We start from the raw sequence: 16102 nt of genomic DNA, 5'->3' as shown, positions 1-16102 counted from the left end.
GGGGGGTGCTTTGCCACCTTTATTTATCGATCTGCCTCTTGCCTCTCCGAGGCCCTTTCCCCCTCCTCTCGTCTCTAATGATCCTGCTTCACTCCCCTCCTTCCCCCCCCTCCCTCTCTTCTCCCTCCCTCCCCCTTCCCTCCTCCCTCACTTCTCCTTCCCTCCTCCCCTTCCTTCTCCCTCCCTTCTCCCTCCCTCCTCCCTCGTTCCTCCCTCCCTCCTCCCCCCCCTCCTCCCTCCACTCTTCCTCCCTCCTCCCTCCCTCCCTCCTTCCTCCCTCCCCTCCCTCCCTCCTCCCTCCCTCCAGAGGTGTCCTCGGCGGCGGCTGTCAGAGATCCCCCTCCCAGCATGCCGCGCGCTGTCAGCCTTATATATCTCGCTCGGAGCGGCGCGGCGGAGGACGGGCAGGGCAGCGGGCTGTGGGCATCGGGACCGCCTGCCCCCGCCGCGGGCCACAGCCAGCGGCCCAGGTCAGTGCGCTCGCAGGCCCCCGTGCGTCCCGCGGGCGGCGAGCTCTCGCTCGCGGCGCGTTGCTTGCATGGCCTGCCGCTCCGGGTGGCAGAGCCGCTTTCTGCACGAAGGTGCAGCTCCGCGCTCTGTGCTTTGTGCGCGCCCGAGCGCGCACAGCTGTGGGGGTACTCGCGCGTCTGTCTGGGGGTCCGGCCTCCGGGCTGCCGTGTGTCTGCCGCTCGTGGGTCTGTGTGTGTCTGCGGTGCGCGGGCTCCTTTCTCCGGGCTTGGGCAGCCCCATCTCTCCTGGGCGTCCGCAGCTCCTCCTTGTGCGTCCCCGGGCTGTCATATTCGTGTTTGTGTCTCTCCTTGTGTTTGTGTCCCTGCTGCCCCCCTCCCCTCCCCCTCCCATACAGTAGAGCCTTTGTGTCCCCTGCGCTTTTCCCTCCCAGAACTGCCAGCGGAGCGTGCGACTCCCCCTGCACCAAGCCTGTCCTCCGGTGTCAGAGGCCTACCCAGTCCGCGTCTCCTCATCCAGGCTCGGCCCCCCCAGCAGGCGCGCAGACACAGGCCCTGACCCGGGGCCACGCGAGCTCCTGTCATCCGCAGGCAGGGCCCGGCCCCTGTGCTAGTGCACACACTAGGCCCAGAGTGAGCACGGTGTGTGTGTGTGGGGGGTGTTGGAGCAGGCCCCCCTCTTGCTGCTGTGTTGATGCAGGTCCTTGCATGTCTGGCAGAGGAGTTAGATTTGAGGGATGTGGGAGTCCTAAGCAGGAAACAGAAACCTGGAGACCAACAGTTGCAGGGACTGAAGAGTTGTCAGGTCATTTGCCCCCGGACCCAGGCTGCATACGGCTCAGTGCATTTCCTAGGCCCCCCCAGGGAGCTGGCAGGACTCCTCTCCCGGCCTTGTGCTGGTCCTAGACCTTACCGAAGGGGTTTGAGTGAATATTCTCAAGGCCAAACAGCTCTGGGTATTCAAAAAACCTCCCTGTGCCCTCGGGAGGGGGGTGGAGGGGAGAGATGGGACGAAGAGTGGGTCCCTAGCCTCCTGTAGGAGCTGTCAGTTCTAACAATCACCTAGAACAACCCTTTCGTCCTTGCTGACTCTGGTGAGCCAATGGACCGCTCAGCTAACCCCGGCTCTGGGGAGGGGGCAGAGAAAATGGTGGGTAAAGCAGAGGTGCACTGTCAGTGGGGAATCAGATCTCGGACAAGTCACAGACGCTTTTTCTGAATTACTCATTTGTGAAATGAAGGCACTGGGCAAGATCATCTTTAAAGCTCCCTACACTTCTGACTTTTCATCATTCAGGCAACTCAGGACACGGAGGTTCTCTATTTCGCTCTTTCCCTGGCTCTCGGGGCTTAGCTTTGGGAGCCGGGCGCCCCTCCATTTTGGAAGCCCTGAGTTGAAAGGCAGACGAGACCCCTTCCTAGAGATTTAGCTCACAGCACGGCCACATCTCTCTTTGCTATGGCAAAAAATGCGTTGAAGTAGGAATCACATGACTCCTGGCTCTGCCATTTCTACCACCTCAGACTAACGTTCTAGTCTTTAGCTTCTTTATCAGTAAAATGAGTAGATTGGACCTGATGACCTTAAAAGGTCTCAATCTATGTTCTCTTCTCTTTGTCTCTTCAGGGGGCTTCTCAAGGGGAGCCTTCCCCAAACCAAGTCTATACTTGTCTGCAGTGCCCAGGAAAGCCCCTAGTCCTTAGTCCATTCTTAGATCAGGCTGCTGCCCTTATTAGGGCTGAGCTCTGGGACTGTAACCTGAACCCCTCCAGAACATTTAACTCACTTGCCCATCCTGCCACACAGGTGCCCTATACTCTGAGTTATTTTGAGCTGAAGAAGCTTCAGGCTGCCAGAAGATTCAGCTGCCTTGGGGTAGGAGGGCTAAGGTATGATACTCCCCAAGGGGCTATGTGGCCGAGAACTGCCTGGACATTTTAGTTCTCATGCTTAATCTTAGAGCTAGGTGGTATCTTAGATGTGAGATAATTTAATTCTTCATTTTATCGATGGGGAAACTGAAGCCTAGAGAGTCGATGTTCCTGGCATAGGAGTAGGGAGAGGATTTTCTTCAGTTAGAGAGGAGGAGGGATCTCATGGGTGAGAAACCTTAGTTCCCCCAGATAAAGATATTGCTTATTTTATGGGGAATATGATAGAGGTAATGATTGGTATGGTGGTTCATCTGTAGTATGAGAGAGGGTGTTCTGGTAGGCTCTAGAGAAGAGATACCATGGCAAGAGGATCCTGGGGGTGTGGGGATGGCCTGAGGTAATTGTGTTGGATGGCAGGGGACCATAATTGCCTAGGAGAGGAAGCCCCTTAGATTTTGGTGTCCAGGGGCAGAGTCTCATTCATTTCATTTTGTGAGTCTATATAATGCCAGGAATTTGGGGTTCAAGCTGCTGCCCCTCCATATCTACTTCATTTTCTGACTCTCGTGCCCTGGCCTTGGGGAATTAAGCATTGGGCCACCCACATGGCAAACATGTAGATCCAGGGGACTGGCAGGACTGTTTGCTTTGAGAGAAAGTGTGTTAGTGATGGTGATGAAACCCCTTAGGTATACCTCTGACGCTCCTCAGTTCCTCTGAGGGTCCCTGAGGCAGAGCAGATAGGCACTCTTAGTACCAAGCCTAATCTGTCTGTCCCTATTAGGGGATGGGGGTGGGAAGCTGCCTCTGCCTAGTGGGAAGTTAGCCACTAGCTCAGGGCTTGGAATAGACATTAAGGGTTAGTCCTAAATTGCAGTAAAGCCCTGGGAGGAGTTTGGCTTATTGGGGAGAAAGGAAAGGCTGGTCAAGAGGTATCAAGAAGAATAGGAACCTAGAGATCAGCACCAATCATTCATGGGCCATCAGTTAATCAAAGTTGGAGTTAGGGAGGGTTCAGGACAGGGGATACTATATGCCATCAGTAAAGCCTTATTCTCCATCTGGTTTTGGTTAGAGGATGAGGAGGGATGGGTTGGGAAACATCGAAGCAACTCTCTCCAGGGCAATCTTTCTCACCTTTTTCTTTTCTCTTACAGCCTGAAGAGCTCAGCAGGCCAAACTCAGCAGGATGGAAAGTAGGTGGCATTCCTCTGCCTTCCGTGTGGCTTTCCAGACTCAATTTTTAAAGGGATTGGGCCAGATTGCTTCTAAGGTCCTTTGAGATCTAAATTTCAGTGCTAATTTTTTTTCCCTCTCTGTGGGCTTCTCAACCACACTATTTAATCCTTCTCTTGAAGGTGACAGTCAGGATCCATAGATTCAGAAAATGGGGAAGTGGTTTGATACAATGGGAAGAATGAATAGGACTTGGGAAATGTAGGTTTGATTTCTGGCTATCATTAACCAACTGTGTGAGCTTAGGGAAATCATCTTACCTCTCTGAGCCTGTAAAGTGTAGCTGTAAAGTGAAGGGGGTCATCTCTTTAAGAGTCTTTTTGCTCTTACTCTAATTCTCTGTGTGGTTACAGAGGCACATTGAGGGAGGAATGGGATATCATGGGTTCCTGGAGTATAGAGAGGTCCATTGAACATCTCTTCTCTTGACCTTTCCTTCTCCCTTTGAGGTCTTTAGCTTGGGAGCAATGAATTCCTGCTGGTGGGGAAGGGAGAGAAGAGATAGGGTGCCTTCTTTGCTGTGTGTACCACAGGAGCAAAGCTAATTTTAGAATCTGTGATTAGGAGACCTCTCAGTATCTCCTGAGAACACAACTCCCCAGGGCCCACCCCCTCCAGGTGGTATTTATAGACTCTATTCCTTCTGTGGCAACAGGCTGGGGAAGAGACACGGGGAGAGAGACATAGCACTAATTCAGAGAAAGCCACTCGGAGATTTAGACAGAGAGGCCTGAAGTGCCTCCTCCCATCTCACTGGAGCGCATCCCTACCCACATGCCCTAGCAGGGCCACGTGCTTTACTGAGGAGGAGTTGGACTGCCCTAAACTCCCTCACTCTAGGATCTGGGCCTAGGACCAGCTGAGACTCTTAAAGGAGCCACAACTTTTTCCATCGCTGTTGTGTCTAGTCCCTCTTGAATTCGATCTTCATTTACAGAGAGTGTTCTGTTGGACTCACAGGAAAAATCCATCTTACTCTGCACCCCCAAGCACATCTAACTCCATTACTCAGGGGAGTGAAGGAATAATGGGACAATCTTACTTTGCACAAACCATTGAATCTTTCTAGGCCCGGAGAATCATGAAATTACAGAGGCTGCAAGGCAATTTAGAGATGAGTATCCAGTCCTCATATTCTATAGATGAAGAAACTGAGGTTAAATGACTTGTCTAAGGTCACATAGTAAGAAGCAAAGTCAGGAAGTGAAGTTGTCTATTTTGAGTATAAATTGAGTATGAAGCCCTGCCTCAGGTTCCCCAAATGCAGAATAGGAATTTTAGAGAGTTGGGAAGATCTGTCAATATAATGGATTTGAAAACATCCTAAAAGTCAGTGCTGTACAGATAAATATAAGGGATGTGAGCTAGCAGGTTCCCATCTTCCTATGTGTCCAGAAAAAAAGGAGGAAATCACTCTGTTGTGCTCGTACAGAAAATCTCCAGTCCTAGAGATTAATCTGCCTACAAGGAAAATCAATTGTTTCTCTCCTTGATTACATTGAGCAGCTTCACTCTGTGGTCCTCATGACAACCCTTCTGGCATCCCTGGGCAGGATCTAGAGTCCCAGAAAGGCCATGGGATTCCTCCTGTCACCCAGGGAAGAATAGGACACCAAAAGTCAGGAAAGCGTTTCCCCCCCCCCCCCTTGCAGGCCCAGTCCCTCCCCCCAGAAGAAGAATTCTAGAATTTTAAAATCGGGAACTGCCTTTAGTGATCAGCTCTTCCCCCTATCACCTGGGCTGTGGGATACTCTACCGCTGACCTGCGGGGTGGAAGTCCTCAGCGCTGTGGCCTGACAAGGGCCTTCAGTTCGAATTAAATCCTCTATTCCTTGAAGACTGTAGCTTTAATTCTTGTGTCCCTGCCCACCTCAGCACAGAGACCACATAGTTAGACTGGGCCTAGGGCCGAGGTCCTCACCACACCCCTCCATTCCCCAGCAACTGTTTCTATGGGAACATGTGTTGTGGCCTGCTAACATCTCCTTCCACCTCACCCTTCCCACAAACTGGGCAATACTGGGGGGGCTGAGACAGCTACAGGGAGGGGCTACAGGCCCAAACCCTGGCATAAGAACCTAGTGGGGGTTGGGGAGAAGAGGGATGGGCAGAGAAAAGGGCTGTAAGATTAAGGGAAGTACTGAGGAGACTGGAACAAAGATCGGGACATGGGGTCTTGCCTCTCTAATGAAAACACCAAAGTAGCTAACGTGGCTAAAGGTATCCCTGGGCCCTTTTCTGGGTGGCTGGTCGCCCTCACTCCCCAGTCCCTCCACTCTTCCCACTGGGCTTCTGCCTAACTGGTTTTCCTTTCCTCCATCCACAGAAAAATTGAAGAATAGCAAGATCATCTTTGTGGTGGGTGAGTTGGAGAGCTGTTGGGTTGGGAGGTTAGAGCTGTTTGGACTTAGGTGGGGGTGGGGCTGCTCCTGCTCCTACCTCACAATCCACCAAGGTTATGTGTCCACAAGGAGCCTGGGGGGAAAGGGGGCTGATTAGTGTGGTCTTATGGACTCCTACTGGACTGTGAGTCCAGAGAACTGACCATTCTTTCTTTTCTTTTTCTTTTTTTCACTTAATTTCTTTCTCTTTCTCTTTTTTTTTTATTTCTTTCTCTTCTTTCTTTTTTTCTCTTTCATTTTCTTTCTCCTTCCTTCCTCTTTCTCCTCCACTTTATTTCTCTTTATTTCTTTTTTCTTCTTACCTTCCTTCCTTTTCTTTCTCTCTCCCTTACTCTTTATTTCTTCCATTCTTTTCTTTTTTTCTTTCTCCCTTTTCTTCTCCCCCTTCTTCCCTTCCTCTCTCTTTTCTCCACTTTATTTCTCTTTTTCTTTCTTTCTTTCCTTCTTTTCTTTCTTCCTTCCTTTTTCTTTCTCTCCCTTCTTTATTTCTTCTATTCTTTTTTCTTCCTTTTCTTTCCTTCTTTTTTTCTTCCTTCCTTTCTTCCTTTCTTTCTCTCTTCCTCCCTCCCTCCCTTCCTTCCTTCCTCTCTCCCTTCCTTCCTTCCTTTTTTTTTTTTTTTTTTTTTTTTTAAGAGGCAGACATGGTTAATTGACTTTCTCAGGGTCACACAGCTAGTAAGTGTCCAAGGCAGAGAGAACTGAGTTTCAATCCTGACTGTGCTATATAATATGTGATTCTGACAGAGTCATTTGACCTCTGTAAAAACATGGATTATAACATTGCATTATCTCTCTCCGGATTATTGTGAGGAGAGAGCCCTTTGCAATTTGTCAAATAATACATAAATGTGAGTCAATAAACAGGTTAACAAGCACTTATTAAGAGATCACTATGTGCCAGACATTAGTAAAAATGCAGAAATAGAAAAATAAGGTTCTTGCCTTCAAGGAGCTTGTCTTAATGGGTGAGACAACATGCAAACAATTTTAAATTTAATAAAACATATGTATAGTGTAAATGGGAAGTAGTTTCAGAGGGAAAATGCTAGCAGTGTTTTTGGGGTGGGAACCAAGAAAGCTTATAGAAGCTGGGAATTGCTGAATCTTGGAACCAGGAGATAGAAGTGAGGGCAACCAGTGAAAAGTCAAAGACTGAGTGTTGTTCTTATAATTCTAGCCCAGGAGCTGCCATTTTCTATATGACTGCGTCATTGAATGACAAGTCATTCATTTCTCCCCTAAGCTCCATTTTCTTATACCTGTAAAATTAAGGTTTTGAACTATAACATTTCTAAAATCTCTTTCAGTTATGACATTTGGGGAGGGGTTTTTCTGGTTGGTTCTTTTAGGGGGACCAGGCTCAGGGAAGGGGACCCAATGTGAGAAGATTGTTGAGAAGTATGGCTACACACATCTATCCACTGGAGATCTCTTGAGGGAAGAAGTCAGCTCTGGATCTGAAAGGGGCAAGAAATTGTCAGAAATCATGGAGAAAGGAGAACTGGTACCCTTGGTAAGCAATGATTGTGGAGGATGAGGGGAGGAAGGGTATTGGCACTATAGGACCACAATTGCAATCTTCGGATAGCACTTAACAACAAACTAGAATCTGGGGAAAACTTTTTTTAATTGAGTGTTTAGCATGTGCCTAATATTCTAATATTCTAGGCACTTTGTGGAATTTGGGGTGGTGAGAAGAGTAATCATTGATTGCATATGAACATCCTTGCTGGGGAGGAAGAAAGAAAGTTCTGATTTTTCTCTTTATTTCTCTATCCTGTAAGGTATAGAACAATCAGTTCATTTCTCTGAATTTTGATTTTGTTCTCTATAAAATGGGGATAATACAGCCTCTGCCCTTAGCACAGTTATTTTCAGAGTCAAATGAAATATAATATGAAATATATTTCAGTGACTGTGTGGTTTAATCCTGTGGCTATTCCTCTCATCATTTCAGATCAGAACTTAGCCACCCCTTTTCACCTTCTCACCTCAGATTCTTGTCCATGTTCACCTAGAAATGCAAGAGACCTTTCTTTTTTTGTGGGTGCCAATGAAGTATTCAGGCTATTCATGTCATATTTCACTTTTGACACGTAACTGGCCCATCTCTCTTTATGATTCTACATTTCCTCACCAAAACCCCTTATTACTCTTTTTCTGCAAAATCATTCTTGTAAATATGTCAGAAAGGCGAGCCTGTCACAAGATGTAAACTAAAAATATTTCCAGATTAATAGGATCCTCCAGTGCTTATAATTCAATTACCATATGTTTTGAAAGTCTAAGTAACCTCTCACTTTTCCCTGATCTGATGTGGAGGTAAAATAATAATATGATTTTAATGAATTTCCATGTTGAATTTTTAGTCAAAAAGCAATTAAAATATAGTTCTAGTTTCTGAGAAAAAGAGATCATGTCTTCTTAATCCTTAGTTCATCTATACTTGGTACCTATGTACCAAGCATTTATTGCAAATGTAGAGAATAAACTCCTTGAGGGCAGGGATGGTTATGTTTTTGGTATAGCTAATAACTAGAATATGGATTTATATGTAATATTGCTTTACAGATGGCTGGAAAACTGAATTGAATAAATTTTAAACCATGAGGATGGTTAAAAAAAAGAAAGAAAAAGAAAATATATTTTAACTTATTTGTGTCTATCATCATTCCACTGATTTTCAGGTTACACTGAGCTTTGATTCTTCAGTGATCTTGGTGCTTTAAAGATTTCAATGATAGATCATACTCAGGAAAATACTTGTTTTTTTTTTTTTTTTTAAGAAAATTAGATTTTGGGATTGGGGAGCAGCTTGGGATCATTAAAGGTACTGTAGCAACATCCCAAATGGCATCATGTCTACTCTCTTGTTCTTTTTGATCTGGGCCCAACTTATCCTCCATCTATACAGCATCTCTGCCACATCTGTTCTGATGTACTAGCTAAATGAATGCTTGGTCTTCTAATTGCATATCATAGCTGTGATTTTTCATTCCTTTAGTTTTCCGAATAAGATAATCAGGCAATCTTTTGAACCATCACTGAATGCATCAAGGGGACCCTGCATTGCTAAATTTAATATATTTCAGTATAGCAAACATTTCTTAAATAGCTATTCTTAAGTAACACTGAGTTAGATGCTAGGTATATAAAGACAAAGGTGAGACAATGCCTGTCCTCAAACTATAATCTATTGAATGTTCTGGGAATGAGAAAGTATTATATAAAGATAAACATTCCATAGACATGTCAGGGATATCTTTTTATCCCTGTGATCTCATCTAGGTAGGGAACTCCCAATGTGATACAGGTCAGCAATTTTTCTGTAACATTGTCCTAGAGAGTAGCCAGGTGCACCGAGGAAGGTAAGCGATATAGTTACACAGCTAGTATTTGTGGTGGGCTTTGAATTGAGGGCTTTCATATTTCAAGGCTGGTCCTCCATCTACTATATCACAACTTCTGTTAGAGATTAATAATCAATCAATGATAGACAACAAATCTTATTACTATTAATTATTATTATTACTGTCCCAATACTCTTTAAGTGTGGGGAGGAATAAAGGGGTGAGGGTGAAACTGGGGGGAGCAAGAGGAAAGAAGAGGCAGGACAATCAATGATTCTTATAATTCCTGCTTACTATTTGCTTCTGAAGATTAATCAATAGCTCTTGTGTGAGCCTATACTTACGGTATGTTTGATGCTGCACTGGAAGAAATAGTAGTTTGTGACTTAGTTGGGGAGTAGGCAGAAGCCCAAACTAGATAGCAGTATGGGACAGAATATAATTCACATCAAAACCGGGTGTTTTAGACAGTAAAAAATCTTTGCATTTCAGAGGATACAGGGCTAGGTGTGACCCATAGGAACTTTCCTGAGCTGGGTATAGTAGAGCCTGAATTGGGACTTCAGTCCTCAGGAGGACTTCAGAGAAGTAGAAAAAAGAGAATAGGAAATGGGGCCAGCATGTCTGAGAAGAGGCCAAAGGTATCTTTAAGACTCATCTTCTCAAATTCAAATCCAGCCTCAAGATACTCACTAGCTATGTTATCCTGGGCAAGTCACTTAACCTTGCTTGCCTCAATTTCCTCATCTATACAATGAGCTGGAAAAGGAAATGGCAAATCCCTCCAATATCTTTGCCAAGAAAACCTCAAGTGGAGTCACAAGGAGTTGGACATGACTGAACAACTATTATTATCACATTATCTTTTCTCCCTGTCAATTCCCTCCTCCCCTCCCCTCTCTACCATTCTCCCCCAGGATACCGTATTGGATATGCTCAGAGACGCCATGGTTGCCAAGGTTGAGACATCCAAGGGCTTCTTGATAGATGGTTACCCCCGAGAAGTGAAACAGGGAGAAGAATTTGAAAAGAAGGTAAGGTGGATTTGGATGCTGTCTGACCTGCTGCTGATGCTTGACATGTGGGGTTCGGTGTGCGAGAGTGAAGCACACCTTGGGAAGGTGACCGAGGGGCTCATGACACCCTTGCCTCACACTTGGTAAGACTCAGAAGATTCTCTGCTTACTTAGCAAGGTTAGACAGGGGAGGAGCCCGATTGCTCCAACCAGGAGGACATTTCTCATGCTAATTGTATTTCCTTTTCCATAGTATCATTAAGTCATATCCTGCAAGTGACCACAAGTCAGTGGACTAATCTGTACCATAAAAAACTTGAGGGACCCCCCCCAAAAAAAAGTGTCTCTCCTTCTGTTAGGTGGCACAGTGGATGATAGAACACTTGACCTATATAGTCCACAAAGATCTGAGTATGAGTCTGGCTTCAAATTAACACTATCTGTGTAGTCTTAAGCAAAAAAAAAAAAAAAAAAAAAAAAAAGATTTGACATTTGCCTGCATGTCTCAGTTTCCTTGTTTGTAAATTGGGGGTGGGGCAGCTAGTTGGCACAGTGGATAGAGCAACAGTCCTGGAGTCAAGAGGAGTTCAAATTTATTTTCAGACACTTACTAGCTGTGTGACCCAGGTAAATCATTACCCAAATCAAATTCCATTGCCTTTAAAAAAAAAAAAAGCAAAGCAACACGGAGATAATAATAATAATGCCTATTTCTCAGAGTTATCATGAGGGTAAGTGGAAAGTATTTTGGAAAGTGTCTTGTAAACCTTAAATCTCACCAGCTTAGTACACATTAAAAGCCCTTTCATCTGAAATTTTGTCTGTTTTATGAAAAACCAGGAGCCCTAAGCAAAATTTCCAGAGTAAAACACCACTAATCTGCCTTGGAGTTTCTTCAGTAGGAATTCCCTGTAGCATTAAAATCACAATTTAGGGACCAAAATGAAATCTCCCAATAGATTATCCTAAACTCTCTGAAGGCAGGAACTGTTTCCATTTCTTCTGCTATACTCCCACTGTGCCTAACATAGTGCTTTTGCACTATGTTGGTTTTTTAAAATAAGTAAGTATTGAATTGAATGGAAACTGAACATTCTCCATTTCTGTCTCAAGTGGTTTTTCCTCCCCTAGACACAAGAGGGTACTGTGGTCACTTAGATTTTCTCCTTGGAGAAAACCAGGAGAGTTTTAGTTACTTCATCTCAAGGGAGGGGTTCGCACATCCCACACAAACAGCTCCTTGGTTGTCTCTAAAGCTGCTGGGCTTTGCTTCCAGTACCCCGTGTTTTTATTGGGCTCTCCTTATTTGACTTTATTGCATTCTCATAGCAATGGTTCCTCTCTACTTTGCCTCGTAGACAATTCTTGCCTTGATTATTCTGTGAAAGTTTTCCAATCTTTAATTGTATTGTTTCTTTACCAGCTGAAAACCTGAGAACTTAGTATCACATACATGGAATTCAACATAATATATCATTTGAGTGTCTGGATATTGAAACCTATGGCCTTTAATACACTATTGAAGAGAATGACAAGCAATACAATCTTGTAACCAATTCAATTCAATATAATAATTCACTTATTAAAGATTCATATGCCACATACCGTATCAGTTGTTAGGAAAACACATTTAAAAAATGAAAAAGAGTTCTTCAAGTAGTTCATACTCTAATGGGTCAAGATTACATTCCATAAAAGGCAGGCATATTATCACAGTGTTGATGGGGTTGTGAATTGGTAGATCCTTCCTGGAAAAAAATTTAGAACTATGTCCTAAAAATTATTAAACAGCGCCATTTGATCTAGCAATACAATTATCGGACCTATATCTCTAGGAGATAAACACAGAGTGAAAGAACCCATGTACAAAAATATTTTTTAAAATTTATTTTTATAGACATTTGTTTTATTCTCCCACTACCTATCCACCCACTGAACAATTTCTTTTTTATTGTTTTCTTTTTTTTTCTGGTTATACATATACATTAATTTTTAAAATACATATTTCTTTGTGAATATTGGGAAAGAAAAATCATACCAAAAGGGAAAAGCCATGAAAGAAAAAAGAAAGAAAGAAAAAAAGAAAAAAGGGAAAAAAAGGTGAATGTGGCATGTGTTAATTCCAAAAATATTTATGGCAGCGCTCTATGTGGCAGCAAAAAACTGGAAACTGAGTAATGGCTAAACTAATTATGATAAATGAATATAATAGAATACTACTATGCTGTAAGTAATGAGGAAAGAAGACCTTCAAGGAAGACTTATAAAGACTGAAGCAAAGTAAAGTAAGCAGGGCAGCTAGATGATGTAATGGATAGGGCACCAGCCTTTGGAGGTAAGATGACTTGAGTTCAAATCTAGCCTTAACATTTGGTAACTGTGACCTTGGACAAGTCCCTTAACCCCAATTGCCTCACCAAGGAAAAAAAAGTAAGCAAAATTGGAAGGACAATTTAGACTATGACATCAATATTGTAAAAGTAAAGCAAAATTGCATTTATTTTTCTTATTTTTTTCTTTTTTGATTTGATTTTTTTTTTGTGGAAATGTATAGAAGAATTGTACATATTTGACATATATTGAATTAGGAGAGGGGTTGGGAGAAAGGGATGGAGGAAAAAAATTGGAACACAAGGTTTTACAAGGGTGAATGTTGAAAACTATATATGTTTTGGAAATAAAAAACTTTATTAAAAATAACAAATAGTTCGATGATATTAATGTCACAAGAAAAAGGAAAGGGGCAGCTAGGTGGCACAGTGGATAGAACACCAGCCCTGAAGTCAGGAGGAGCCGAGTTCAAATCTGGTCTCAGATACTTGATACTTCCTGGTTGGGTGAACCTGGGCAATTCACTTTACACCAATTGCATTAGCAAAAAAAAAAAAAAAAAAAAAAAAGAGGAAAAAGGAGAAATCTATGATATACTATTTATAACAAGTTGGATGATTTTTCTATCTCACCATTGGATGAGCTCGTTGCATCTTTCTCTAATTCTTGACTTTATATAACTTGCATCTAGCACAATATCTGGTGTTAGTAGACACCATCATAGGTATTGATAAATTCGTGCAGATTGACAAAAAAAAAAAAATGAAGCAAAAGACAGTCATCAACCATGATTTTACCCAAGGATAAAGAATGCTACCCACTTCCTGACAGAGGTGATGAACTTATATGTAGAATTTATTTTTGGGGAGCCAATTGGAATTAAGTGACTTGTCCAAAGTCACATAGTAAGTGTTAAGTATCTGAGGCTGAACTTGACGAACTTGGGGCTTTTGGACTCTAGGGCTGGTGGTACTCTTAAGACCTCAGGTTTTCTTTACTTTTGGACTTTAGATCCAAGGTTCTTTCCACCATGCCTCCCACCTACCTCATAAAAAAGTAATTAAAGAAATCCTATCCCACCATGAGCCTAACCATCATGTGTTTATGGAATGAAACTTGGGATTTTGGAATCAGAATACCTGGCAATGAACCTCAGCTCTGATATTAACCTTGGTGAAGGCCTCTGATCCCTGAACTCCAGTTTCTCAATTTGTAAAATGAGGGGAGTTGGACTAGGTGATCTCAAAAGTTCCAGCTCTAGGTGATCTGATTCTGTTATAGACACAGATACCAAATGTTAAAAGGCCAATGCTCTGGGACTAAAGATACGGAAATTCAGAGTGGCTTGAGTGATTTATTCTGTCACCAGCAAGTCGGTAATTAGGATTGGAACTCGGAGCTTCTCTGTCCTGATTCCCTATCCCCTTTCTTCTCCTTGTCTCCCTAGATTGGCACCCCTACACTGTTGCTCCACATAGATGCTGCCGCTGAAACCATGACGGAAAGGTTGCTGAAACGAGGGGAGAGCAGTGGACGTGTAGATGATAATGAAGAGACCATCAAGAAACGTCTGGAAACGTACTACAGTGCCACAGAGCCAGTCATCAAATTTTATGAGGGTCGGGGTATTGTCCGCAAGGTAAAGGGATTGGGGATATCAGAGAGCGCAGGTGGGAAGGCTGGCAGAACCCCCCTTGACTTATATGTTCGGGGGCCTTGAAAGCATCCTGGGGGTTTGGAGACACTGGGCCCAGATCCAGAGAAGAGAAGAGGAGGAAGGCAAAGCCAGGGCCCTAGGAAAGGAAGGAGGGGGGAGGAGGAGAGCTGATCTTTGGCCCCTGTGGATACAGGGGATGAGTTCCTTCAGACAGGCCTACAGGACTACAGAAGGATGACCACCTTAGAGGTCACCTAATCTAATCCTCTCATTTTACAGTTGGGGAAACTGAGACTTAAATAATTGACTCAGGGTCAGCTAGCTAAGGAGCAGAGCCAGGGTTCAGGTCTTGGCCTCTTGATTGCAGGCCCTGAAAGCTACTTTCCATTATATCCTGTTGCCTCTCTAAGTTTCTTTATTGTGAGCTCTCCCACACAAGTCTTCAAAACTTCATGTTTAAAAGATCATTTAGTCCCTTCACTTGACTCTATCCTTTCCCCATCTTCCTTCCATAGACTTCTCTCACACAAATAAAAGTTCTTTCTGATATCAAACCTAAATCCCTCTTGTTTCCCATCCTAGGTATGGAAGGGTGGGAGAGGGCTATGGACAGATGAATTAGTCTTGTCTCAGAGAAGTCCTTCAAGTCCACAAGTTTTATCCATCCTGGTTTTCCAGGTCAGTCTAATGACCCTTGTGTCTTCCCACAGATCAACGCAGAAGGCTCAGTGGACAGTGTCTTTGAAGAAGTCTGTACTCACCTGGATGCCCTGAACTAATGGGGTTTGAAAAATCCTGTCATCTCCCCTATTTCAGAGAAACTCATCTCTCCCACTCCTCCAACCCCAACGCAGGAGCCGATGCCCCTCCTGCTTGCCCTTCCTAGCTCCTCCCCCACCTAGCTCTGAGCTCTGTGCTCAGACAGAGGAAGTGGCTTTATCCTGTTTTCATGGACGCAACTTCACTAAAGGAATCTCCAAGGACATTCGGGTTTTGGTTCTTTGATTCAAAGTAAAGTTCACTGACAATATACCAACATTCCCCAGCTACAGCATGAGCTTTTCTCCTTTCCCTTTAGCCAAGGACAAGAATTTGGTTTTCCTGATCCTCCCTCCTCCCCCCCTTCCCAGCCTTTTAGGTAAGACTATGGAGTGGTGAATGGATGGGTAGAGATTGGGCTGCTTTGCTCCTCAGCCCAATTGGGAAGACCTGAGGCTGCCACCTCTCTTTTGTCAGCATCATTTTCCCTGAATGCCTACATTGTTTCACCACATTACAGAGTTAAGGAGTCGGGAATGGGTTCTGTCTCTACCAAGGTCTAGGTTGTATGACCTTGGGTAAATCATTTGCCATAGGTTTCCCTATCTGTAAAATGAGGGGATGGGGTTTGGATGATTGTTGAAGGTCCCCACCCGCTCTAAAATTCTGTGACCGGTGTTCATAGAACTTGGGGCACAAAGCCCAGGGATACCACACTTCTTCCTTATCAGGGAGGCAGTGGGGGGGGGTTATGCTCTAGCCTCCTAGAGCCAGGTGGATGGGTGCTTTGATAAGTGGATGAGCACCCATTGTATGTTTAGCCTTGTCTTACATAGCACTTTGGGTCAGAGTAGAACAGGGAGTTGACAAAAACTTTCCTGGGACTTGTCTCCTCTCAGTACTTCCATTTCTTACCCCCCTTTACTCTCAGCCCCTTACAGTACGGTTTCTATCCCAGTCACTGTCCTGAAATCGATTGTCATGTGCTGGTGGAAAGAGCACTGATGAT

General features: G+C 44.2%; 1 protein-coding gene across 4 annotated transcripts; it reads left to right on the top strand.

The window, feature by feature from the left end:
- Positions 1-330: 330 nt before the first annotated feature.
- AK1 (adenylate kinase 1) lies at positions 331-15319 on the top strand. Of its 4 annotated transcripts, XM_074293726.1 has the most exons (8): positions 388-470; positions 2275-2357; positions 3500-3538; positions 5905-5940; positions 7330-7493; positions 10248-10364; positions 14125-14316; positions 15045-15319. In XM_074293726.1, the coding sequence occupies exons 3-8, from the start codon at positions 3532-3534 to the stop codon at positions 15111-15113; spliced, it is 585 nt and encodes a 194-aa protein (XP_074149827.1). In that variant the 5' UTR covers positions 388-470; positions 2275-2357; positions 3500-3531; the 3' UTR covers positions 15114-15319. The 4 variants fall into 4 exon arrangements, with proteins under 4 accessions (XP_074149828.1, XP_074149827.1, XP_074149826.1 ...); XM_074293727.1 differs by lacking the exon at positions 2275-2357 and having other exon boundaries at positions 331-470; XM_074293725.1 differs by lacking the exons at positions 388-470; positions 2275-2357; positions 3500-3538 and adding an exon at positions 5249-5798.
- The last annotated feature ends 783 nt before the right edge of the window (positions 15320-16102 follow it).

Source organism: Sminthopsis crassicaudata, chromosome 2 (genome assembly GCF_048593235.1).
Source record: "Sminthopsis crassicaudata isolate SCR6 chromosome 2, ASM4859323v1, whole genome shotgun sequence".
Lineage (NCBI taxonomy): Eukaryota > Metazoa > Chordata > Mammalia > Dasyuromorphia > Dasyuridae > Sminthopsis > Sminthopsis crassicaudata.
This window is presented reverse-complemented; position numbering and strand designations above follow the sequence as displayed.